The sequence below is a fragment of the Manacus vitellinus genome, unplaced genomic scaffold (genome assembly GCF_001715985.3).
Source record: "Manacus vitellinus isolate BGI_N305 unplaced genomic scaffold, ASM171598v3 scaffold_15_pilon, whole genome shotgun sequence".
NCBI lineage: Eukaryota > Metazoa > Chordata > Aves > Passeriformes > Pipridae > Manacus > Manacus vitellinus.
This window is the reverse complement of record NW_021939122.1, coordinates 3,352,162-3,379,584: the sequence shown is the minus strand read 5'-3', so window position 1 is coordinate 3,379,584 and position 27,423 is coordinate 3,352,162. Positions and strand designations below refer to the sequence as shown.

The following is a 27,423-nucleotide window of genomic DNA, read 5'->3' as shown; positions in this document are numbered from 1 at the left end:
TTACTTCTTGAGTAACTGTCAGATGCAGAACAGTAGAGAAAGAAATTGCTCTACTGTTCTCCATTTGAAAGTTACTCAAGAAGTAACAGAGAACATATATTATTTTTGTCTTTGCTTTTTTCAGCTTCTTGAATATTTTCTGTACCAACACGTGTTTAAGTGGAATACTAATGTAATCTTATTGTTACAGAGACCACAGCACAACTCAGTTTGTCATTCTGGTGATGGAAAAAACATCCTGGAGAGAGAGTCAGCTACTACCTATGTGTAGCTATAGCTTGGATTGATTTAAGGGCTCTCCAGTACAATATTTATCTCTATTAGAAACACAGATTCTCCCAGGCAGCTCTGCTGTGTCTGGAACTAAGTCTTTCTTCCGCTTGATATGATCTGTGCACTTCCTATGGTGAGACTTTTTGGCTGTGTTGGTAACAGAGTAATACTAAAAAGCCATAAGATTAAGTAAACTTTCTAAATGCTTCTACTTGACTTAACACTTGGAAGGCTGGGAGGACAGGATGCATCTCAATTACTGGGGCGGGAGGGAGATCCTTAAAACCCAAATCCTCTCCAACATGCAAATATCAGCAGATGATCAAAGATGGTCTAAATCTACCAGCAGAATCGTGGTGTTTGGTTTCTTATTTTTCAGACAGGCATCTGAATAATGAGAAAATTTAGCTCTGAAATGTGTTATTTTTCAGTACAGTACTAAATCTAAATCTTGCTGCGTATGTATACATACTAAGAGGTGCTCTGAAAATAGTGGTTCACAGACCTGGGTGTATGGAAAGGAACTGTAAGAGCTTTTAGAATCTACATGCTGTTTGGTATATGGTGTTTTTCTTTTGATTTTACTGTAATGTAAAGATAGCTAGTTGCAGCTGTCAGTCTCATCTGTAGACTACAGTTGCTGCATCTTGTTTTTTCTGATGAGTTTTGTATGTGCCTAAAGGTAAGAGATGACTTAAGTTATTTGACTGAATTGGAATGATAATATCCTACAGTAGTTTTAATTTAAGTAGTGATTGGGAAGAAGAAACTCTTCTCTTGATAAAAGAACTAATTTCCAAATTATAGTAACTCTGTAAAAGTCTCACATAATCAGTATGTATTTGTTTCCTTCCTGTTAAGCTAATCCTGTAATTAGCCAAACCATCCAGACCTCAGCTCTGTACTGGTAACAGAGTTAGTAGATAATAGCAGCATGAATAAGTCTTTTAGTACCCAAATGATGTCACTTTTTGTTTTCCATATGGTTCTTGTTTCATAGTTCTGTATTTTACTTGGACAGCAGGATTTTCTTAGCCTCAAGCCAATTAAATTTTTCTTAATCACCAATGTAAACAGATAGGTCAGTTTGCTGCTATTGGGGACCAGATGGCTGGAGTGTTCTAATTTACTTGCCAGATGACTTTGAAATTGTACCTTGCTATGCCTGGAATGCAGTCTCCAGGGCAATCATGAGAGAAGCAGGAGTCTGTATGTGGCTTCTGTGCTGACTGAGAGGCTTGGATTCATCAGTCTCTGCAGTTTCAGGCCTGGCTTCAAGGAGAAGTCATGGCTGATGTCACTGGTGGTACATGTGCATTGTCCATTTGGTGTAAACTAAAAGCAGGAATTGAATTTAACTGCACGTTTCCTTGCACTTATTTTTCAGTCTCTAATTGCATTGGCCTGTTCCCCTACAGAGAAGCAGAAAACCCTAAAGCTTCTTAAACCAGTGTTGAACTCGCTAATTGCAAGCGATGTATCAATCACACTTGTAATTCAAAGCAAGATGAGTAGAATTATGGAGAAATGGGAAATTTGTTTTAAATGCTTCTGAGAGCCTTTGAATGAACAACAAAAGTTTGTGTTAAAAAAAAAAGTTATAGCTTGTTAAGACTCACTTTTTTCAGTCTTATTGAATGAGAAGGATTAAATTGTAAGGAGTGACCTGTAAACTGGTTCTCTTTGATTTTTCTATTAACATCTAAAATTACCTTTTTTTTTTTCTGTTCACAGTTTGCAGAAATTCTGTCTTTACTGGAAGCTGTTTACATATGATGTTATTTGAGTGGCTTGTAAAATTTAGATGAGACCAAGAAGTTTCATGATGTACCCCAAGGCTGTTTTACTTGCATCAGACCAAGTTTAGTACTGGGCTGCTATGCCAGGATGTATGCAAGTCTGTTTTGTCATGTTTGCCACATGGATTGTGGTAGCTAAGCGTCAGGGTGTGATAAAAACAACTCCAACAGCTGTATTTCTAAAAGAGCTGAGAGAAATACATCAAAATGCCAACAATTGGATCTACTTGACAGTGTAAATAAAAACAGAATGTGGGTTGCAATCAGAATACTGTGAGTGACAAGAACAAAGGTAAACAGCCAAGTCCTTTTTGGTTTTGTTTGGTTTTGTGTGGGGTTTTTTTGGGGGGGGGGTATTTTGGTTTTTTTTTTGCTGCCAGGGCTCCTTCCCAAGAGCTTTCCATGTAACTGGGCTCCAATGACTGGTTTCACAAAAGGAAAACCGAACAATTGTGAAGTAGTTACTGAGCCCTTGCCACTTCTGAACCCACTGAATCAAACTGTCTCTGGAATCACTGAGGGGGTAAAGGACCAGATTTCTAGGTCTTCAATGGACAAGCCTTGTGTGGAGGGGTGAACTCTGAAAGGCATGGGATTCCCAACTGGATGCTATTAATTTCAGTCATCACTTTCCTTATGCTGTAGTGTGCAAGTATGTAACCTGAATTCAAAGTGCTTTCATGAAGATCTAATTCTGTCTGCCCAGGCTGTATTTTTTAGTCTGGACTGAAATGTATATAAATTTGGTGTAACTTTGGCTTGCTTCTAGCTCTACTTGATACCTTGTTTGTAGTTGTGAGATCTAGGCCAGTTTTACTTTCTTAAAACACAGGATGTTGGGAAAGCACTGGCAACTCCATTTTGAGATGGATTCTAGAAATGGCTATGCAGTGTAGAGGCTGTTGTTGCTGTAGAGTTGAAGCAAGTACTGAAGTTTATTTTTTCAGGACAGACATTTAAAGAAATTGGGAAAGAAGTTGCAGGGAACTTGATGGAACTACACTGGTGTATTACACATTTTTGATGTGAGATTTAATGCTCCTATTGCTGTCATGATCCTTCCTGGAAGCTTGCAAAACATGGAAGAATGCATAAGCCATCAAGTGGATTTTTATGTGAGATGTCTTATGGTGAAGTTCCTTTTACAGCATACAGACTAGATCACTTTGTGTGGCACTTGGATTTGTCAAGTAAAACTTATACTGGAGCTTATTTCCTGGGGGAAATGTGGGGCTCTGCTAGTGTAATAGCCAGGGCTGTTATGTGTTCACTGGATGATGATGAGGGGGGAATATTTTTAGGCTCCTTGCTAAAATGACAGATGTTTTAAATTAGCTTCTGGAGCACTGCAAGAACTAATTCTTCTAAGGTCATCTTCCCTTTTAACAGGGGAAATCATATAAGCTGCAAGGAAGATTTCATTTCCAGCATTTGGCAAATTGTCAAACTGGTATTGTCAATATAGACATTCAGAAGAATCTTTATTTAAAAAAATATAGTGACCCTCAAACAATACATTTTGGACTCTCATCTTAAATATTTGTGCTTTGTTTGATATGATACATGCAGTTTGTACTTTGAAACTTGTAGAAGTAAAAAGAGCTAGATGTTACTGGGTGCTTGTGGTGGTTTTGTTTAAACAAGCTTATAGAATGACAGAAGCTGAAGCTATTTGCCATTCTCACTGAACTATATGCAGCAGGCTAAAAAAAAAGTGGGAAAGGGACCTTGTGGGGTGCTCTTGTCTTGTCTTTCCTGCAGTAGAACCAAACTCAACAAAGCTGCAAAACTGGCTATAAAGAAAAAAACTCAACCTGATGAAAAAGTTTTCCTCTTTCTTTTCCATGGAGAAAATACTCCCCATCAGGAAGCTTAAAGCATACTGATCTACTAATCAGTGTAAATAGGAGTGTATGAGACTTACAAGCAAAGTTAAAAGCCAACAGCACAGGTAATCTCAATCTCTTCCTGCTGTTTATAGCTACATTTCTGTAAGGCTTTTTAGTGGCCATATATGCCCTCTGACTTGTGTGTGTCCCATTTCCTTTAACTTTCTCGACTTGGCCTGTCTCTTGTTCCCTGTTTTTTGAGCAGGGAGCAAGTGGGAAAACAGCTCACTCCTTTTTTTTAACTGATTTTGTTTCTAATCTCCCCAAGAGTATGGAAATTAATATGGATGGGTGGAAGTTGTAACTATGACATTGTCTTGGTAAGGTTTGCTTGAGAGCTTCCCTTACTCTGTAAGGCACAGTGTTGAAGTTATCCCTTTACTGTGTTAGCCAGGGCAGTTTCTTTGGAACCACGAGTCATTACCACTTGAGCATTATGTAAAAGCAGAAGCTTCTATATAATGGGGACTGTTGCTTCCCAGTTAGTTAAGGTAAGATTATTTTAGGAGGCAATAATATCTGAAACCCAAGTAGGAATGCTGTTGTTTTTTCTACGTGTGCTGTTAGATAGAAATAGAATACCTATTTCTCAGATGATAGTTTTGTATTAGTGTGAAGCTTGAGAAGCCTTCCACCTGAAATAAGGAATGTGTAGATACTGCATCTTCAAGGAGAAAACCCTTCATCTGCTTGGTACTGCAGTGTGGAGAAGGTAGAGTTGAGTGAATCTCTACCTTGTATTACACTGTACTGTGTCCAAAAATTGCTTAGGCCATGTAAAATCTGAAGAAACAGGATCTTATGAAAACTAATACAACAACAACAAAAAAAAACCCTAACCACAAAGCTAGAAAGGAAAACCCGCTAAACTCTTTGAGGTTATAAATTTCTAGTTGTGACTGTAGCTTCGTGTTTTGAGACTTTGCCTGTTAAATGTCATGTGGAGTACATTTGTTCTTTATGTGCCATCTCTATACCTTGGCCACAAATGCAAAGAACAACTTCTGGAGAGGTTATGTAAGAGCTATGTAAAGAGGAAATGCTTTCCTTGGGGGAACAAGGTTTTATATATAAACAGATGCAGGGAGTGCATGTTGAATTGGTGTGTAACATAAGGTTGAAAGTCCTTTTTGCTGGAAAGGTAGTAGACCTTTTTAATTGAGGCATCATGGGAACTGCTGGAAATCTTGTCCTGTCTCTGTGCTATACAGTGCTTAGAATAGGGATGGGTTTGGAAGAGAAATGTTGTTGGAGTTTAGGGCAGTTTTTTGAGGTTAAAACTCACCACAAAAAAACCCCAAAAAACAACCAAACAAAATGGGAGTGGACTCGTATCCTATATGTTACTTTCATTTGAAGACCAAAGATCCTAGCTAGTTATAGCAAAGAATGTCTAAATACATGTATGTATAAATATAAAAAGTAGGTGTATGTATCTATCTATACTTAGCTGATAATGCTTCTTTGAATAGTAAACCTTTGATAGAAGAGACTTATGCTTTCCAGACTGAATGACAAGATGCTTTTTATATGATCTAATAAAACTAGGAGTAATTTTAAATACATAAAGCATCAAGTGTAACTTGTGTAAAAGTTGTTTCTTGGTTGCTCCTGACTGATTAATGTAAAATAACAACAAAGATTGCTAGAATGGCCTTCAGTGTGAAGCGCCCCACCCCATTGCAGACTTTATTTTTTTACATTCTTTAAAAATTAAATGTTTTCAAATGTATTTTTTCAATATAATGAACTATATGCAGATTGGTACAGCTGCAAGAAAAATCTTGAAGGCATGGTTCTTGGAAATAAAATATTTTCTTTCTCTTCATTTTCACCTGGGGACAGTTCTTTGTGTGAACAGTGTGTAATCCAAAGTTAATATGAATTACTCTGCTTTTTGTGTCATCTTGATCATGCATATATGCGTACAAACTTGTGAGAAATACAAATAACATTGTTCATGAATGCAGTGGAAATAATTAGAACAAAGCAGGCATACTCTCTAGTGGGTCATGTAACCCTGTCTCAGGATTTGGGGTGTGAGATACATTTGGAATCGTGCTTCTGAGGCATTGCCATGAAGTTTGGGAGTCAAAGCAACACCACAGTGCTATGCATGAGGAGGGGGCAGGATCCTTGGTGAGCCTACAATGAACACAAGAGACAGAAACCTACCATAAAATTCAAGGCCTTTAACCTTCCTTTTTGGTCTTCCTTCTTTACTTCTAAGTAACTAAGCGACTAATTGTGAGTTTAGTACTAATATCTATTCAAAAGAAATAGGCTAGGCTGAATCTGTGAAGCAAATAGAATACTAGGACCAATGTACTTCTGTAAAGTTCCTCTGAAAAGAACCAGACCAAGGAGACACAGTTTTTGGCAAGCAGCAAGAATTTGCAAGGAAATGGTGCTTCTGGAAGGCTGTGCAGAATTAGAATTGGCAAGTGCTGTGCCTACTGACACACTACATCTTCTGTCAAAAACCAGCAAATCTTTAAACACCAGCTGATCAGGGATTTTCAGGGCTATCTTGTCAGCTTGAGCAGGCCTGGCAGCTCTTAACACAAAATAGTGTCTGGGTTAAAGACCTTCTGCTTTGTGATGCCTTTGTGAATAGCTTATTCAGCTGGAAAATACAGCGAACAAAGGAGCTGGAAATATTTTGTCAAGTTGGTGATCTCACAGTTCAGAGAGTCAGCTACCAATTATAAAGACTTCTATTGTGTAACACAAGAGCTAGTGTATAGAGAACTCCAGATCTTACTCTGTTTCTTTCTTTATTAACTTCTGCATGATTATTTTTGCCTAAAGGATGCTGTGAATGTGGATGTGGGGTGTATTCTCAGTAATTAACTACATTTTTCTAATAGACTAAGTTAAGTAGCAAAATGAGGGTAATTTTTAAGTTTGAACTTGATTTCTGATATATGGGGACTAGGAGGGAGGGAAGTCTTCAGAGTTCAGTGATTAAGGTTTTGCAACTAAGTGCAGGAAAAAAAAGATAGTCTTGTTTCTATGCAGAGTGGGAAGAGGGAAAAGTGTGTTTGTCTGTCCCCCTTCAATTTAGTAGAGATGTTGGTAGGAAACAATTTAGATTTCTAAAGCATTTTGAGACCAGGTGGTCTCAAAAGCAGACACAGCAACAAGAACCTAGTGAAAAAAATTATCAGTAGTGCAAAGCGGGGTTTTTTGTTGCTATTTTGCTATTGGCTTTTATCTGGCCTTTACACTGAAATTTTGATTCTGAAGTATGACTTCTTTCTCCTGCAGGTTGGAAAGGAGACTGTGCAGACAACAGAAGACCAGATCTTGAAAAGGGATATGCCACCAGCGTTTATCAAGTAAACTCATTTTATTGTAAATCTTGTGTTGTAGGTAGAGGAAACCTGTTCCAATGGTAGATTACTGTTACTCGTTTCTGCTGTACAGATAGGAAAATATTCTTATGTTTGAAAAGTTCTCAGGTGTGTTGAGGCTGACCTTTGTCAGGAACAACCTTTTGAGCAGCAGTGACTTGTTCTGTTACATTCTGTACATATAGGTACATACATAGGGCATTTCTTCCTTTAAAAATAATAATAAATCAGATTACCTGCATGCTGCTGTAGGTTTACCTAACAGTGCCAGAGATAATGTGGTGTTATCAATCTCTTCTGTTTTATTTGGTGGATGGAAAAGTGTGTATTTGTCAGTATAGGCAGCTATTGCATGTGATATACCTGCTTGGAAATATAAGATATTTGAAAAGCAGTGGCTCACTGCAGACAGTCTAGTAGGCGGTAACTCCACTTAGAGCAGACACTCTTAATTCTATGAGTTGCTATCAAGGACAACTGACTTTTTCCTTCTCTTGCCTTAAGTCTTCAAAATGATACCTCACACCTTGTTGTGGAATTCCCGAGCTGCTTATTGCCATCAGACAGACTTCTACTGAAGTGACTGCCCTACAGTCTACTGAATATAGTAACCTCTATTACTGTTGTCCTGTGCATACAGAATGACTGACTATTTTAATGTGTTTCCAAACACCAAACAGGCAGATAGTCAAAACAAGAAAGCATTGAGGCAATTAAGGAAAATAATAAAATGGAGAAGAGAGACGATGTCTGAAGAGAAAACTTATGGTAGGCAGTAAAAAGGATTTAGAGTTTGTTGCATTGTAGGTTGACAAAATGAATAATTAAAATAATGTTTAGGTCCAGGTAGTATTAGCATATGAGTTCAAGAATGAAATAGCTGAATTATTAGTGTAGTATCAAGTCTGTCACTTGATACCACCAGTGTGTCAATCAATGAGATGCTACTGCCTGAGAAACTTCCTAGGGAAATCTGGGGAACAGGAGGTCTATAGGTCTGACATACTTTTGGAGCAAAAGGCTAGAAATTCTGTATTAGAGAAGAGAATTAATAGATCCTAGATATATATGGTGTCCTGTGGGTGAATTGACAGTGTTTCTGTGGAGGGAAATTCTGCCTTATAAATCTGTTGGTATTAGAAATATCACAAACAGGAGAAAGGGTAATCCAGGTAATACAGTATACACTGATTTCTAAACTTTATGGCAGAGTCTACAGGCTTTTAAGAAAACGAATTAGCCACAGGGTAACATGAAAAATTCTTGTATGGAAAAGACAAAATGGAAGGTGGAAGGAAAAATTAGACTTTTAACCCTGCCAGTGGCAGGAGGAAATCAGTACAGCTGCAGAGCTCTCTGTTGGGATTGTGCTTTTCACCACGTTCATAAAAGCTCTGGAGACCAGACTGAGCTGTGAGGCAAAAGTACTTGCCAATGACCTCAAGTCTTATACGAGGTAGTGAGATTAATGGATGACTGAGAAATTACAGCATGACCTTATTAATTGAAGTGACTTGATATTAAGTGTGGATTAAATTATTTTGAAAGATCTAAAATGATGTGCACATGGGAGAGCAGCAGTTCTATGGTCAGATAGGATGATCGACTGAACTGACCCTTACAAATTGTGAGCAAGATTCTTGGAGCTGTGATACATTGGAGAGAGCATCTATTGTGTGCTCATAGTGGTGAAAAAGTAAAAAAAAATATTAGGTTTATCATCAAAGAATGAGAGACTAAAATGTCACTCTGTCTATATTTTTCTCCCACACCTCAAATACTGCATGTACTGGTACTCCCACAATCTTAAGCTATAGTAGTGCTGGAAAAAGCTCATAGAAGGGCTTGGAGAACAAAGGCAAGGAATTACTTCTGTATAAGGCAAAGCCAAGTAGGCTGGAACTCTTCAGCCTGGGAAGAGTGACAGAGGGGATTGAGGCCCTGACAAAGGTCTAAGGAAATATGAGTTGCATGGAGAAGATGGAAGCTTGTACTTTTCTTTTGCAAGAACTTGATGGGGGAATTGCTTTAAACTAGTAATTTATAAACCAACAGTAGGGAGAGATTCTTTGTACAGCTAATTGTGTACTGTTAAAACTCTTTATATGGGTTTGGAGGTTAATAGCTAAGTACTTAGAAGAATCCATTGTGGGTTATCAAATAGACAAACTGCAGGAAGTCCCAAGAACTGAAAATAGTTGGAGGATGGGAGAGTGCCTGGAGGAAGTTGGATAAATGCTCATCCTGTTCCTAACCTTCCTTAGGCATTTACTCACAGCTGCTTCTGGAGACAGGCTACTGAGCTAAAAGGGCCTTTGATACAATCCACTGCAGTATTTATCATGCTGTGTTTCTGCTGGGTGATCCTGTTCGGGTGGAGAGGGGCTTGATTTTTTTTTTTTTTTTTTTTTTTTGAGGGGAGTGTTTACTTGCTTCTTGATGAATTAAAAACAAGCAGTTTTGATCGTGCTCATTTTCTAGATGTGTAGAGTTTTTAGGTAATTTCCAGCTTCTTTTTCAGCTAGACAAGTAAGGGATTAAGGAAAAGAGATTTTCTTAATTTCAGTGTTTGATCAACACTTAGCAGACTAAGAAGACTTCAATAATTAAATTGCTGTAGAAATGTGATACAAGCACTGCTGAACAGTACTACTTTTTATGCTAGGTGCAAGAACTCTTTCTGCAACAATTCGTGACTGTTTGAACTGTGATATAATGAAAAATAGGAAACAAATCTATGTGTCACAGTGATGAAACATAGTTCACCTAGTACCTACTATCCTAGGTGCAGTAACATGGGTTAGGAATGTTTGGTGGCCTCTACGAATGACAACCTATTTAATTTGTTTTGTTTTTTTTTAAATCTGGAATTTATATTAAAATGAACTAGTACATGTTAATAGTTTCTTGTTAATGCTGTGGAGTGTATTGTCACTGATATCTTGGTTGTGGAGACAAGTGACAGGAACAGGTGAGCTGCCAAGGGAGTCTTACCTTTTCCTGCATTAAAGGACAGAATTTGGATGCAGGAAGTGAAACAGAGAAGGGTCTTCTTTTGTTTTTGTTTTCCCGAGAAGGAGGCTTTTTTTGTTTCTGAAGCATTGTTTCAGGAACTGGCATTCCTCTTCAAGGGAGTGCTCCAGCAGAATTTGCACACAGTACACATGTGCTAGCACTGCATTCCCTGTCCATATTTCCTCCATTCAAAAGGATCACCAGTCTTGAGGGAACAGTCTTGGAGGATGAAGGACATCTCTTATTCCTTTGAAAGACTTGAGACTGGCATTGAGGATTCATAATGAATATCTATGATGTTAATCTGTAAAGCTTTTCAGTAGGAGTGTGATGGTGCAGCAAAATAACTTGCTGGCTGCTCAGAAGCTATTTTGCATCCTTTTGTTTGTTACTGACATAAACCACATGGAAACTGTTGACTTAGAGTTAAAAAATGCTGTCTTCTTTATCTTAATTGTCTTAATCACCAGGGAGTATGAATAATGATTATAATTTACATCAGATGTTTTGCAGTGTGTTCATATTACTTGTTAAACTTCTCTTGTTAAGAACTAAAGAACTACAATCTCTAGGCAAAGAATAGGGTAACACCTATTTGTTTACACTGAGATAAAAAATTTGTGTTTCACTTGCATGCACAAACTCATTTAACAAATCAAGCAACAATACTATTCTATACTAACATTATTTTGGTAGCCAAATTGGAGCTGCATTGCTGGTAACTATATTAACAAATTAATATTAATATAAAATATTTGCTTTATATTTCTCAAACTGCAAGTAATCTAAATTGTAGTGAGTAAACTGGAAAATGACCTCTGGGAAAAGCAGAGGTCAATCCTAAAATCTAAAAACTAAAATGGTAGTTTAGCATAAGCTACAGTTATTTTCCTCACATTTCATAAGGAATACACTTAACAGGGGTGAAGCTGATTAACTACCAAAAGTAGTGTGGTTAGAAATATCATGACTGATGTCTTCCCCACAAAGAATTTGGCTGGTGCTAACATAACTTTATTGTAATTATAATACATTACAAAAAATAAATATACTTTTCGTATAAAGCTTTGGAGTTTTTTTAATGTTGCAGTATAACACAGAGATTAGAAGTTTCACCATAGCAATGAACTACTACTCCAAACTTCTGAATGAGTTTGATTCTTGTGATAGAACAAGGAATTCATTGCAGTGAATATTTTTAGTAGTTTTTGGTTGTTTGTGTTATTGCTTTGTTTGGTTTGGGTTTTTTTAATGAAAGTAATTAAATACTTTTTTTCCCAAATTCTAATCTTTTGCTTCCTAGTATGTGTGCTTTGCAAAGGGAGAAGTATGTCTAATTTTTTTTAACACCATTCTGCTTATTTTGTACATAGTATACAAGCCTGGAGTACTTAAAGTGCTTTGGGAAGTTTACACAAAATGGGCATTATATTAGGAAAATGAAAGGTTACCTTTAAGAGGTTCAACCCTAAAAGCTGTAAATGAAAACTTTGAATCTTTAGAAATTTTCATTAATTATGGTGACTTCTGGTATAATATACACTTATCTTAATTCTTTTCTTTACAAACAAAAAAGCCAGCCTGGAGATAATTATTAGTATTAAACAGATGACCATGAAATTAAACTGTAGGAAATTAAGTATTTCTGAGCCTAGAGCTCTGAGCTAGCTGAATTGGTGATTTGTTTAATCCCTTTCTTGGCAGAGTTGAAAAGAATAAATGTGAGAAGCAAGCGCGGAAATCTAATTTAGTGAAGTCAGTTGACTTTGATAATACAACCAAGTGCCTTGCATAGTAATGAGCAGACCATTCCCACTTTCTGCCTTCAAATCCTTCTGCATTCTCTTACTCAGTTATGAGTTCCTGCTATCTGATACACCGAGCAGATGTCTCACAGAAAGAGCAGGTTATGGTAATGCAGCTGGCCCAATTTGATCTGCTCTAGGGAGCCATTAGCTGAAAACTTTATTTTCTGGAAAAAAGTGTGTTTTCCTGTAATAAGTGTCTTATTTCTACCAGTTAAATTTACATCTAACCATTAAGTTCTAATGTTTGTGTTAGCAAAGAACAGAGAGGAAAAAGTGGGATAACTGTAACTTTCCAAAAGTGCTTAACTGGAAGTATGATAAAAGAGTGCATCCAAGTGGTCAGTAGAAAATGGGCCACGTGACATGCAGGAAAAAGTGGTGGTAAGAGGTAGCAGCGCTGTAATAAAAGGGTTTAATGTTTGTTGGAACTTCATGCAACTGGAATGAGCACATGGCACTCACATGTATTACACCCCCCCCAAAGGAAACTGGAGAATGGAGGAAAGTCACAGCCAGTGTAGTCAATAACTACATGAGTAGCATAGCTAGCAGGAAAGTGAAGTCTGCATTTTGTATTTCCCTAAGGTGTCACAGAGTACTTACAACAAGGGAACAAAACCAAAACCTTTTTAGTCTTCCAATTTTTGATATTTTACAGTTGTTTTGTTAAATGGCTTGATGGAATCAAATTTCAGAGCTAATTTTCTTATTGATGTACCTTCTGTGTTGCTGTAGTTACATACATAATATCTTGCCAAATTTCCTTTTTGTTCTTAAGTCTGGAATTGCAAGCTGCATTTGAAGATTGTACCTTACCACTAAATTTTGTGGTTATTTAAAATTTTATTTCTGTTGTGAATGTGAACATTCTAAAGAGCTGGACAGCTTCAAGGCACAGGGAACAGTGTCTTGGTTTTCTTAATACTATGTTATTTTTTTCTTAATGTGTAGTTATCATTTAATATTTATTAACAGCAATTGCTACTTGAATGACAATGCATATACAAGGCTGATGAAAGTTAGGAATTAATTCGATTGTAAAGTCCTAAAAAAATAAGTGTTTTATTCCTTGCCCTTGTCCTGAAGAATGCAGGGTATTTTGCTGGGTTGGGAACTCTCCTTAATGCCACTGTAGTGACTGCTGTACAAGGGGTGCTTCAAACATTCCCTGCATGGGAAAGATTGCATGACTTCTAAAAAACTGCATGGTGTGGTTGCTGGTTATTTTCTTGTTAATGTAAATATAGTAAATACTCTGGCTTTTTAAACTACAGAGGTGTAGAATGATCAGTTTGCTTTCAGTGCTTCAAGTAGTGAAGTTAAATCCAACATTTTCTCAAGTCTGTCATACAGACAGAAACTAATCAGCAGGTTTTGTCTGGTGACTTCCACAGGGTGGAGAATGCCTGCACTAAACTTGTCCGGGCAGCCCAGATGTTGCAAGCAGATCCTTATTCAGTACCAGCTCGTGACTATCTGATTGATGGCTCAAGAGGCATCCTTTCTGGAACATCAGACTTGCTGCTGACATTCGATGAAGCGGAGGTAGGAATCCCAACATGACTGACATAGGTATCTGCACAACAGTATTATTAATTAAAATATCCCCCTTTCTGAATTAGCTGACCTAACTATTGAGTAGATTAATAATTTTAACTTGATTGGGAGCATATTTTTTTATTCCTTTTTTTAGAAGGATCTTAGGCTTGTTGCTCTGCTTTGTTTAGAGCATCTTTACGTGACATAATTTGCCTGTGATTATTGCTGAAAAAGGCCTGATCCTATCTACTGTCTTCCTGACAATTTTCTGTATTCCCTTCACCATACCCATTACTGATTCTTATATTTTCTGTATCCCTTCACTAAAAAGCTCTAGGCCACTTCTTAACCTGTTTGTCTGACTCAGTAACTGTGGCAATTTAGTTGGCCTTGGAGAGCAGAAGGTAATACAAATTTGGACTGTCTGGCTGGGCAGGCAGAAAGTATATTCTGATAAATCTTAGAGTTGCTATGTTTTGTCTGCTGCACAAGTCAAGGAGTGGCTCAGAATTGCAGTTTGTCCATTGTCATATGCACAAAAAAAGCCATAGTTGCAAGGAATCTTAAAAAGGAGTCCTATGTTTGAAGATGTTTTTGGGTATAAATCTTAGTTTTGGCACTCCTTCTGGGCACATGGAATCTTGCTCATTTCTAAATAAGAAATAGTATGCTACAATGAAGAAACGAAGCTCATACTGTTAGAAATGCTGATGTTAATCCTAATTTTGCATCAGTCTGTTAATCTATGGAATTGTGTTACTCTTCCATCTGTTCTGAGTAGTCTAACATCCCATCCTTGTCTCATTTAATCAGCTAGTGCTACTGTTAGCATGCTTCTCTGAAATGAGGAGAATGCTGTGGGATTTCTCTGTGGCAGTTGTGATTCTCATTATTTTAAGTGATTTTTTTAATAGAAGTTTTAGAGGACAGAATTTCAAGGAAGTCTTTTAATCTCCCTGCTTCCAGTGTTTAGGAAATGACTTGAGCTCTCTGAAGTTAATGCTTCATTGTACTAGTCTGTCAACTGCTTGTTAACCAAAGGAAGACATTAGTCTGGAATGATTGACTTGTCACAAATACAGAAGTTGGCATGTCTCTGTCCTACTGTCTTTCAATATGAACTCATGTTGGGACAAACTGAAATGAGTTTCAGAGGAAATTTTGATCTATTGTAGGGACTGAACACTGCATGTGGTTGATACAAATCAAATGTTAATTAACTCATTCTTCAATAAGAATTGTATATGGTGTTGTCAGAAATAATGTTGTTTGGGGGGGTTAGAAGATTAACTGACAGAGAACTCTGTTTTGGAATCAAGTAGGAACTGAAAAAGTTAAGCTGAAGTGGAGGTCCAGAAGTAAAGTACAGCCTTCATAGATTTTTCTGGAAAGCTTAAGATTTTGGATCTATCTTTCCTGCTGGAATGCTGGATAATGTTTTATCCATCTGTAAAACTGTGTGGTGAATATTTCCTCTGAAAGCTTGAAGTCTGCTTTCTGTGTAGTTTTGCTTTGTGATTTAAGTTAAATATTTTTATTGATGAAATTGCAATGAAAAACTTCAAGCATGCCAGTGTACCTAAATGCACTTCTTTATAACCTGTTTTCTCAATGCTATCCTCATTTATCGTACAAAGTGAAAACACTGGAAGCAGGATTTTGCATTTCTGAGTAGTGGAAAACTGATTAAAATATTGGCTTGTCATTACAGCACTCAAGTAGTGATATTTTGGGCAACTTATTAAGTATCTCAGACCTTTGTGATTCCACATTCATCATGTTAGTAAATGCTATGCCTATTCTGTCTAATAACAGGCTTGCATTTCTAATTCAAATGTAACTTAGCCTCACCTAACAAATAATGGAACATTCCTCTTTTAGGTCCGTAAAATCATCCGTGTCTGCAAAGGAATACTGGAATATCTGACTGTGGCAGAAGTGGTAGAGACAATGGAGGATTTGGTGACATACACGAAGAATCTGGGGCCAGGTTTGATTTGCTACAGCCTTTCACAAATATACTGAATATAGGCCTTTCCACTACTTTGTTTTCCCCACAGTACCTTCCTCACCTGAGTTTCGAGTGTTTGGGCAGTGATAGAGCAGTTTTTTTGAAAGTGTCTGTTGGAAAGAGTTTTAAACTAGAGGGTGAATGATGACTATTTACTGATTCACATTCTCCTTTAAGAATGCAGAAGAATAAAGATGTTGATAAATTTTATGTGGTACACAGATGATACATACTATATTTTTTCTACACTGTGAGGGAAGTAAGCATGCATTAGTAAGGGTAAAACAGAAAAGAAAGGAAAAAGCTCTGTAACTAAGCACTCACAGATACAAAAATCCATTAAACTGATAAAATGTCTGTACTAGCTGAGATAGTTGGGCCTAGTAGAAATTTCTTGGAGTAGTATAAAAGTACATGCCATATATTAGAATCTTAATGAGGTTGCAGAAATAGCTGTCTTGCAGTATAATACAAAAGCCCAGCTGTTACAGAAATTCTTTGTTATTTGATGCTCCTTCACTACTTGTTACTTCAATGTGTTAACTCACACTGTCACCAGTGTAAGTGATTAGTAAGTAGCTTCTGGCATCCTATAGAAGCTCTGTTTTTGCCTGAGCTAAATGCTGCTCAACACTTGCAGCCCATGCCTACAAAACTTATGCCTGGAGTCATTGTTCCCTTTAGATATGATAATGGGCATCTGAACTTAACTATTAATGTGAGTACTATATAAATAACAGGAGTATGTGCAGGTGTGGTTAAAATCAAAGAAGTGCTTATAGGTTTTATGTTGGAAGTAGAGAGAACATGATTACCTATTTAGGCTTTTGTCATTTGAAAGGAAAAGTGGTTCTGCACAGCTCACCTCTCTGTGCTGTCAGTGTGAGGATTCTACTACTTTTCAGTGATGTCATGAAAGCAGTGTTATATTAAGATGCTAACCAACAGAAAGGTAACTGAACCAAAGAATGTACAGCTTCCTTCCAGTTTTGTCCCCTGTAGGAGAGAGAGTAGGACCACAACAGCACCAATTTAAATAACCTTAAATTTTTATGAAGTGTTGTCTGAAGTTTCCATGTGTTCTGTGTAGTGAACCTCACAAGTCTTAGATATTGCAAATAGATCTGCTCTAAAATAAATTTAGTTCTTTTCCTACTTCTAGGGCACTGAAATATTTCTAGCAGATCTGAAGTATAAATAAATACAGTTCTTGACCTCTGGTAGAACCTCAAGGCAAACAAACAAAACCCTGATGTTTCCTTTCTCTGTCACTTAAGGCATGGATCACATCTTAACAGAATAGGAGAAAAAAACCACCCCATAAATTAGCTTCCAGAATTCATGAAGTGACTTTGTGTCCTAAAACAGTAATTTCAAGTATTTTCCAATTTTATTGGTGGGATTTTAAGTCAAAAATTTAGAGGAATCCATTCTACTTTACACAGTGGCTAGATTTTGAATCAGTGACTTCTCTGAAGTGTCTGGAATGTGCTTTAAGTAACAGCTGCTAATATAAAACTTGTTTTAAACTTCAATACAGTTTTCATGTGCCTTGTTCATGTTTTGAAAACTCAACTGTTGCGATGTTCAATTGCTTTAATCTTTAGGGATGACAAAGATGGCCAAAATGATTGATGAGAGACAACAGGAATTAACTCATCAGGAACACAGGGTTATGCTGGTAAACTCCATGAATACTGTGAAGGAGCTATTGCCAGTACTTATTTCAGGTATTTTTTGCTTTGTTTTCTAATGCCACTCTGAATTACTGTTTTGAACTGGAGTTCCAATGTCTTATATTTATTAAAAATAACCTTGACACTGCTTCTGCATTCATTGCAAATAACTGTGCTATTTGTATTAAAACTACAATCTCTTTGAGATAAAAGGGTCCATGCAAAAGAAAATGTGCTATATAAGTACTGTGGGTCACCTTGACCACTGATTGGATCTTGCATGTACCTTTTTCTAATCTATGGTATTTTCACAGCTATGAAGATTTTTGTAACCACAAAAAATTCTAAAAGCCAGGGAATAGAAGAGGCCTTGAAAAATCGCAATTTCACAGTAGAGAAAATGAGTGCTGAGATAAATGAAATAATCCGTGTATTGCAACTCACTTCCTGGGATGAAGATGCCTGGGCGAGCAAGGTACTTTTCATGCCTACATTTATATGTATGTTTAATTTTTATCTGTGTTTGCCCTTATAAACTTATGCTTTTGACACTGTTGAAGTATGTTATTTGTGCATCAGTTTTGTAACACTGTGTAATCACATCATATAACCTCTTCAAGGTTGAAGAATATCTTCAGAGATAAATATATTCATGTGTCTTTCAAAATTAGCTTTCTCCTCAATAAGCAAAGTTAAAGTAGTGTGGCATTTGAAGGTGGCTCAATAGTTTACAGCAACTCAGTGGTCCAGCAGAAGACAGATTTGTTCTGTTTAGTTTTGGCATCATTAGGAAATCCAGAATTTCTAATGATTCCTCTCAGGCAAGGATTTTTTTACTATAATAGCAACTTTGTAGCTAGGTATTCATAAGTGAGGATGAGATTTTTGTTCTAGATGCTGCTAGAAAATATAGGAAGCTGTCATAGTCTTTGTACAAAAGTCCTGGAGTTGAGAAATTTTAGTATATTTTTGGGAGATTCCTCCTTGAACACCTTCCCCTTTTTCCCCTGCCCTAGTTTTATTCTGGACAGAAGAGTAAATTTTGAGTGTTTGCCTTGTCTCAAATATGTTAGACTGAACAGGCTTTCTGCGTAAGTAGAAAGGATTGGTTCCTTACAAATCAGTGTTAAACTATGTGAATGACTACAGCCACTTACCTGGAGTTAAACGCTGCTCTGAAGTGATACTGAAATGTCTAGAAGACTGTAAAGCAGGTCTGACAGACAAAATCATAAAAGTGCTATGGGCTTACAAATAAATGTAGCTGAGTAACTGAAATTCCTGCCCATTTTTTTTGAGCACTTGAAAGTAAATTGCTAAAGGGATTTTTTTAAGGGTTAGTGCTATGAGCAGAAAGTTAGTGTAAGTATCATTAAAGAATATATTGAGGCCTGAAGCCAGACTGGTTAGCAAATGCAATCTTGCAGGAAATCTAACATTGATGTAACCTTGACATAAAATCACTTTGGCCTATGTTGTTTGGCACTTGACCTTTAGTTTGCCTCTTGAGTTATTTCGTCACTATCACTTCCTTATTATGACTACTGTATGCATCTTTGTTTTTGTTGTCCTGTTTCTTACCCTTTTCTCACCTTTAGAAGGTAAGCTTTCTCCCACACCCTCCACCTTTACCTTGTACTAAAATCAAAGAAAGCATGTCTGTGGGATTTTTGTGCTGTGTGCTGTGCAACTCCTTGTGTGCCAGCTGTGACACCATACTTATGTTTGTACACACAAAGTTTTAAAAGGATCTTAATAGCTCTGTCTAGCTGTCTGTGGAAGTGGCTGTCACTAAGAGAATGGTAATTGCAAGCTGAACTGCATTAAGACTGTCTTTCTGAGTCTGATTAGAGTTAGGCCAAGATTTTACAGCACATTCTTGCTGAATGCTTTTGTGTTAATTTATGTTACTTGTCTTTGTAGCAGCAAATAAAGGATCCAGTCATGCAGGAATGAGCTTTCTGCATGGCCAGAAAGCTTTATTAAACCAGGAATTTTGTCTATTCCATAATGTTTTACTAGCAACCTTCCTTCAGTTCAGGTGGTTCATGTTCTTTGGATCTAGGCCTAAAACTGCAGTTTTGTATGTGCACTTTTTCAGTTCAGTTTTATTTTTTGATTTAAGCTTTGCTGTATTTTATGAAATGCAAATACAGTTTTATTTCACACAACAAATTTGGAAGTTTTTGTGGTAAAGAAAAATGTCTCTTGCAAAAAGTTGGCAATTTAGCCATAGGAAATTCTTACTCTTCTTGCTAGAGAGGAAGATCAAGAAAGGATTTCATTAAGAAAACATTTGACATATTAGCAATATTTCCTAATGGAAAATATTGGTCATTATGCTTAATGTGTAAGTATGTTATGTGGACTAGTATAATAAAAGTATCATTATGTTCTGAACTGAGAACTTTTTAATTGTATTTAGGTTTTGAATTAAGGTACACTGATGGTTTGGAACTGTAACACTGGGGATTAACCAAACAGTCAGGATAAAGCATTTGAATTGAAAGATGCAGTGGGATGAAGAAGCAGGAACTAGTTTGCTACTGGCCACCTGTTACAGACCTTATCCTGTATTTGCATATATATCTAACAGTTGACTTACTCATTATTTTTCTGGAAGGGCGATGAAGGAGCTATTTAATTGTAGTTGAGGTTACTGTTGCATGCATTTTGCAGCTGCTGGTCATGGGAAAGATACTTTCCCCATGTTTTTCTGGAGCAAAGTAGGGTGTTTGCAGATGCACAGCCTTGAATTTTTGGCTGTGTAATAAAGCTGTTGTTGATGTTGGAGTTTATTTTATGGTTATTATTCTATCTTGAATTGTTTATACATTGAAGTATCACAGTCTGTCTAGAGAGAGTGGATGATGAACAAGGTATGGAGCCAGAGCTGTAGGGATTTTTGTAAACTATTTTGTTGGTCTTCTAGACTCCAGAATGTACTTTACTGTTACTGGATTCCAATAATCTCTACTTGCACCAACACTGCATTTTTTAAAATAGTATGCTGCTTTAGAATTGAAATACCATTCTCTAACAAAATCTTGGGGGAAAAAATAAATCTGTATTTCTTTCTTTCATTCAAAGCTTTGCACCTTTTTTCATTGAATTTTTGATTTTACAGAGGAATTGAGTTTTCTCTTGTATATTCTTAGTGTTTACTTTAAAATAAATTTTGAAGTAATACTCAATACAAACATCTATTTCCATAGAAATGGAAGGAGTTAAAAGTTGTAAGAAGCTGAGGAGTATCTGGTATCTTGCAGGATTGAACCCTGAATGGTGACTAAGCTATTTGTCCTGCCAGGACAGGAGGCTGGCTTTGCCTATTTCCTTCAACATTGCCTTCTTTGGTAATGAAATGCAGATATCCCTAGACTAGACCACTTTACTGAGTCAGAGGTTGTGCTTTACATTCAGTTGGATTTATTTTGCTCTTTTTCAAAGCAAAGCCAATACTACCTACTCCATGAATAAGTTCAACATTCTTGGTAGTGGCAGAAGTGATGCATAAAAGTATCTTGAATAAGGGCTTATTTGCTTTTGCAACTACTTTGAAAAAAAGCCAGCTTGCTCTTTACCCTTCAGACAATGTTGCCCTAGTTGTTTAAGTTGATTAAGTTTTTTTATCTCCCTGAAAAAGTAATAGTGCTGCTTTTTTTAAATGAAATTCCTTTTGCCAACAGGGGAACTGCAGGGAGATGAGAAAATGAATCAATTTTTGCTGATAAAACAACTTTTTTGCAGCCTAGCCATTGGATGGTTTTTTCCTTGTTTGCAACTGATATTCTGCTGGTAAATCCCAAAAGAGTTAAATTTTAAACAAGATTTGCTTTTTTAGGAAGGAACGAGGTATTTAAACAGGTAGAGAAATCAGGACGATCCAAGATACTTTTAAGCAGTAAGACCTTGAGCAAGTTGCTGTGGTTTGTTTAAACTGAGTATTTCTGCTTTTGTCTTCCTGCTTAATAGCCTGACTTGGTGGACAAGTCCAGACCTTTTCCTTTGCCAAGTATCTGACACCAGACACAGCTCTTGCAGAAACAGCAGTGCAGTATCAACAAACCTAGTTAACAATGCATTCTAATTTTCTATTTGTATTACTCATCTTATTGCAACAAAAACTCATGAAGCTGAAGTTGAGAGAGATTCCTTGAGCTGTGAAGATGGGAAATTTAGTGCTTTAAGATCAATTGTCTTGGAACACTTCAACTGCTACACTAGGATTTCACCAGATTTTTTTAAATAGGGAAAGGGGACAGTGTTTTACAAATGTGAGTACAGAGGCACACAGGGTAGCAAGACTTACACTGAAAAGCAATCCAGTTATATAGCCTTCATATGACATGGCAGATGCATCCTGTTACTGCTTGGGTAGTTCTAGCAATTGTCTCAAATCAGGAGGGTAACATCTAAAACACTAATGATTTTTTCCTCAGAAAGAAGACTTTAGAGTCAGAGGCATCTGTATAATTTTGCTGAAACTGCAACTCTGCAGGCAGCTGAGACAACACAAAAGCCTGTGTGAGTGAAAAGGGAGGGGCAAAGACAGTTTTCCCAACACTCTCCTTTTCTCAGCCCACACCTATCATCTCATCAACACAATAAGCAACATCTGTTGCCTTTTTAAAAATTCAGTGGGTTCTTTGTTTCAGATTGTTTCTGGGTAGATGGGCCTGCAGTAGACCATTCATTTTAAAGTCAAGTGGCTTCAGCCCATATATAAAACATAGAAAACTGTAACACCTACTTTAATAGATAGTAAGGTTTCTATATACATTTGAAAACTTTAATGAATATTTACTTGTCTCTTATCATATAGTAAATGCACAATTCTCAAACTATAGAGAAGACAGCTTTTAAAAGAATGTACCTGCCTCCCACTCCTTAGCTGCATATCCTACCTTTTTGAAGTTTTTTCAAAGAGGTCCCAACTAAGATTTGAGATTCAGTTTCTAGATTTGAGAACCAATCATCTATCTGAAAATAGTTCTGCTTTTGGTGCTCTCTCTCAGGCTGTGATTTAAGAGCCTTTACAAATACTCAGCAGTGTCACAGGACACTTTAGAAAGTTGGTTGCTTACTTATATTATAGCACCTTATGAATAGCTGACAGACCAACATGCCTGAATAAAAATGCCAAAATGTTTACAGTATTGTGTCTTTGAGACTAAGCATACAGAATGAACAATTCCCCAAAAATGTGGCATTTTTTTAGTGTTGTCAGGATACCACATGCTATACCAGATACTGATCACTGATGCTTGTTGGCTCTTCTTCATACGAATGGGACACGGGCAGTCAAATTCAGATAATAAGGCAAGAGCCAGGCTTCTTTTTATCATCTGTATACTAATCATAGAATGTTAGATGCATTTCAAATTATTTCAATGACATGTGTAGTAAAAAGCTATTTTGGCTTTTTTCCAACTTTTTACTTAAGGTACTTGTTTGTGTTTTCACTGTCCTTCCATTTGTGTAAGATGGAAAACTTGTGGCCTCTAGTGGAGAGATAGCACAGGAATAATAAACACAGTATGTGGAGAAATCAGAACTGGGTGGTTTTATCTCCTGGAGTCAGGTGTTGGATAATAGTGGCAGAGTAGCGAAAGAAGCAGCAGCTTTGATGCTTCTCTCAGAAAGTTCAGAGTTTAAAACAACCACATGTAAATACATGTGTTTCTCTCTGAAGGCATTAAACTCCATATCTGAGAGTTTCAGGAATTAGCTGGTAATCTATTTTTTTGCAAACAGCAATTGTTTGACTTAAAGCAACAGAGTAGGTGAAAAATGCAAATGTGCAGCCTCTTACACTGAAGTAAGTAGTAAAATTCACTGCCCAATTTTCATTTCTGAAAGGTTTACTCTAATTACATAACTTTTCTATGTGCCCTGATGTACAGTAAGGAAAAAAGGGAACTAACTCCAAGATGTGTGCTTATTAGAGCTCCAGTTTTAGAAATTAAAACACTAATAAATGAAGGAATAGAAAAGTCACTAAAATTGCATGCTTATTTTCTGCATTTTGAGTGAAATGAAAATGTCTGTCCTAATGGGAAAGAAGTGATTATGACCTGCTAGTTTGAAATTGGTTTTTGAGCTGCTTATACGAATGTGTTTCTGTAAGTAGACTCTGCTTTATAGAACCTTTGTCTGCTTTGGTTGTGTTGATTATTTGTGCATTTGGGGTTTTTTTGAGCTTCATTTTGGTGGTTTCTTTTTTTGTAAAGGACACCGAAGCCATGAAAAGAGCATTAGCCTTGATAGATTCAAAGATGAATCAGGCAAAAGGTTGGCTGAGAGATCCAAATGCACCTCCAGGTAATATTAACAAAAAAAAAATAACAGCATAAAGTATTTTCTTTTTTAAAGATCTTAATATTTCTGTTGTTTAAGGCAAAATTGTCTTTAAGCACTGTTAACCTATACATAGTGGATCATTCTGAAGGAACCTGTATTTATTACTTTATTGAACAGTACTTAATTGCAGTCTTTGGTAATGTTTAAAATCCCTCCTTTTTATTTTCAAGTTTGTCTAACTTTAGATTTGTCTAACAGAATCTCTTGACATGTTTTTCTTTCAGTCTTGATGTAAAATTTTTAACATGAAAATCTGCCATAAATACTCCAATTGCAGTTATCTTTAGTTATATAAGTGGTTTGCCTTTGTATGTATCTTTAAAGTAAAAAAAGCTAGATAGAGGCCTTTCCATTTGGACTCTGAAAGACCTTATCAGAATGACTTCCTCTGAAATCAAAGCCAAAATAATAGAGTTGTAAAATGTGAATTGTTGGGGTTTGGTGTCTATCTCATGGCTTTTCAATGAATGTGTTTTCCCAGCTGAACCCAATGCAGTTAAATGTGTTGGGACATGATGACTTCAGTAGTTTACTCGTACATGTCAAGGAATGGCTTGTTTGTTGTACTGACTGACTCTGTGTCTTAGGGGATGCTGGGGAGCAAGCAATAAGGCAGATCCTTGATGAAGCTGGAAAAGCAGGAGAACTGTGTGCAGGCAAAGAACGCAGAGAGATTCTGGGGACATGCAAAACTCTGGGACAGATGACTGACCAGCTGGCTGACCTCCGAGCTAGGTGAATCTATTGCTTTGAATGGACTGTTTGCCAGTGCTGTTAAAATGTTTTTTCTGAACTTCCTAATCTGTATTTTGCCTTTTTTTCACTTTGGTCTTTTCTGAATAGTATGTTTTAGTAAGGGAAATGTTCATTATATAAATGAACAGAATTGCTCAGGTAGATAATTCAGAGTTTGCTTAATGTCAAACCCGTAACCTTCCTCCAAATTAGGCAGAAATGAAGTTTTAAACTCTACTGTGAAGTCTGTCCTCCAAAGAGGATATACCCCAATTACTGTAAGATACTTGAATATTCTAGTCTTTAGGTGTTTCCTTTGAGTATAAGGAATTTTTCAGCTGCTTATCAATGTAGTAAATTGTTAAGCTAGAGTGCTTTAAAATTGATTTCTTTATTTTGTTGTAACACTGCTCCCCACCCTGCAAAAATACCACACCCAGAAACCCCAGAAAGCTATTCATTGTGATCCATTAAGGATACAGGTGATAGTAAATTGGTATAATATTTCTCCTTAATGTTAATGAATCTTTCAAACTGTTTGAAAAAGCAACAGAAGTCAGGAGTGTTTTATTTAAAATAAAATTTAAAAAATAATTAAAAAAAGGTTTAAGGCCCCAGTGAAGTGCAGGAAGTGAGCAAATGCAAATTATTTGGAGAGCTGTGTTTTGAGTCACTTCAAGAACAAGAATTCCCTGCTATCACTTTAAATCCATAGCCTGCTCAGCTCCGAAGTGTTGCAATGATACTTACACAACTGGAAATAGTTTCCAGGAAGAGTTGTTAGTTTGCTATATAAAAGCTAAAAAGGCCAAAACTCAGAAATACAGGTTAGATTGTCATTGAAGTGATAGCTGTAGTAGTGGTAGTGGATAAGAAGCTGGTTTTAGTTTATCTTCTCTTGGATTCTCAGTTGATTGCCCTGATAGAATTTAAGATCTGCTTTGCATCAGTTTTTGCACAGTGTTAGAAAATAGGCAAAACTCTTATTCTTCTTCCAAAGCAGTGGCTGGTGTCAGCTTTGTATGATGTACAATTTTTGGAGGTAAAGGAAGAGACAGGACTTAGATTTACTAAAAAATGATTTAGTTTATATACTGGTTTAATATGTAAATAGCTTCAACTCAGCCAGTGAAAAATAAGGTATAAAGAAACGTATTTTGAAACTCTGGCCTGACTGTGTAAATACACCTCAACATCTCAATAGCTTGTCATCCTTCCACTTACTGTAGCCTTTTAAAAGTTAGGAGTTTGATTAAGTTCACGTGTTAACAAAGCTTTTCAGTAGTCAGCTGATTTTGGAAGAGAGCAGCAAACATACTCAGGCATATGGATCTAAGTAATCTTTCTATCCAGCTTCTAACTCCTGAGCATTTGAACAAACAGTGCTAGTGCTGTAAATTGTTTTCTACAGCCCTGTAAATTTGTCTTGCTAGTATTCTTCTCAGCATTTTAAGATCTCTTACGAATAGCCTGTAACCTTTAATCTACTTTGTCAACATGATTGAGGCAGCTAAGATATTTTATTTTCACTTACTGACTTGCTGTCCTCACTTAGGTGTGGGGAGACATAACTCCTGCAGATTCTGACCCTTTGCAAGTCTATAAATGAGAAGATAAGAGGCTTTGTCTGGTGTACTTGAATGCAACTGTATCCATAAATGGCCTTACTTTGTGACACTTAAAAACTGTTTGTTCTTCTGAGGATGCTAAATGTCACATTCTGAAATAGGGAAAATAAACTTAGTTTTTATCTCCTCTTGTTGTCATGTTATTCCTCAGTAATTTTTTGCTTTCTTTGGGGGGGAAAAATCTGATTAAATACTATATGTCTGGCAATAATAGCTGTGAGTGCTCATAAGCAGTTTTTGTTGCCTCTTCACTAGAAAAGAGCTTTTTCCAGACCTGAGCTGAATCTGTGGTGCTCTTTTTGTCTTGGGCAGAGGACAGGGTGGCACACCCATGGCTATGCAGAAAGCACAGCAGGTGTCCCAAGGTCTGGACTTGCTCACTGCCAAAGTGGAGAATGCAGCCCGCAAGCTGGAGGCCATGACAAACTCCAAGCAGGCCATTGCTAAGAAGATTGATGCTGCTCAGGTACCACCAGGGATTTAATAAATACTTCAGAATGTGATGATGTTACTGCTGTTAGAGATGTTATTCTGAACCACTGTAGTTGCTTCCAAAACAAAACTTGACCGGAATAACATAGAAGGGGTACTTGTTTTAACAATGAACAATCTTAAATTCAGTAATTAACAGCGTGCTGTGAGTTTTACTACAGTTCATGACCTTTTCTGGTAACTTTGTTACTAAAAATTAATAAAGTAAAGTGATGGAACACCTTAAATTTGCATATGAACTAATCTTATTAAAGAAAAGAGTAGAGGAGTTTCAGGCTGCACAGACTGATGGATAAAACTAGAGCCCTTTCTTTGGGTTCTGTTTTGAGAGTGGAATCTAGGATTTAGAACTTAATATTCCTGACAAAAGTGAAAAATGCAGTTTCATTAACATTTTTCTTTTAATTGATCCTTTATTTTTGTAACTTTATATCCCTCAATGGTCAGTCTGTTACCCAGTTATAACTATGATGGTGATTAAATGAACATGTTATATATACCTTATCTAAATGTGTATATGTGTATATAATTATCAATATATAAAGAGACGTTAATATTACATATTTATCAAATGAAATGCTAATGGAACACTTTAGGAAGAGCTCTAGAAAGTGTGCCCCAGTGGGCTCAGGAGGATCTGTTTTCTTTTTTTTTCTGAAAGCCAGATTATCAGTCTCTAAAGGCACGAGTTAAATTTTACTTCTGAAAATACTGTTGAGGGGAAAGAGTGAATGTAAAGTCTTTGGGTAGATCTTGTCTTGTTTGACATCTTTTTCAAAACAGGAAAGCTATCAGACCATAGAATGACTTCATGGTCTTTCTGACTTCAACAGAAATTG

The 27,423-nt window shown here is 36.7% G+C and overlaps 1 protein-coding gene across 1 annotated transcript in view; it reads left to right on the top strand.

Annotated features, from left to right (window-relative positions):
• The first annotated feature begins 2,323 nt into the window (after nt 1–2,323).
• Nucleotides 2,324–27,423, top strand: part of VCL (vinculin) — a 43,867-nt gene continuing 18,767 nt past the window's right edge. The window contains exons 1-9 of the mRNA XM_018069007.2: nt 2,324–2,364; nt 7,232–7,302; nt 13,535–13,685; nt 15,561–15,669; nt 17,298–17,420; nt 17,681–17,841; nt 23,600–23,690; nt 24,317–24,464; nt 26,405–26,558. Coding sequence (XP_017924496.1) covers nt 7,283–7,302; nt 13,535–13,685; nt 15,561–15,669; nt 17,298–17,420; nt 17,681–17,841; nt 23,600–23,690; nt 24,317–24,464; nt 26,405–26,558 — 957 coding nt within the window. The 5' untranslated portion in view covers nt 2,324–2,364; nt 7,232–7,282. The remainder of the gene's footprint in view (nt 2,365–7,231; nt 7,303–13,534; nt 13,686–15,560; nt 15,670–17,297; nt 17,421–17,680; nt 17,842–23,599; nt 23,691–24,316; nt 24,465–26,404; nt 26,559–27,423) is intronic.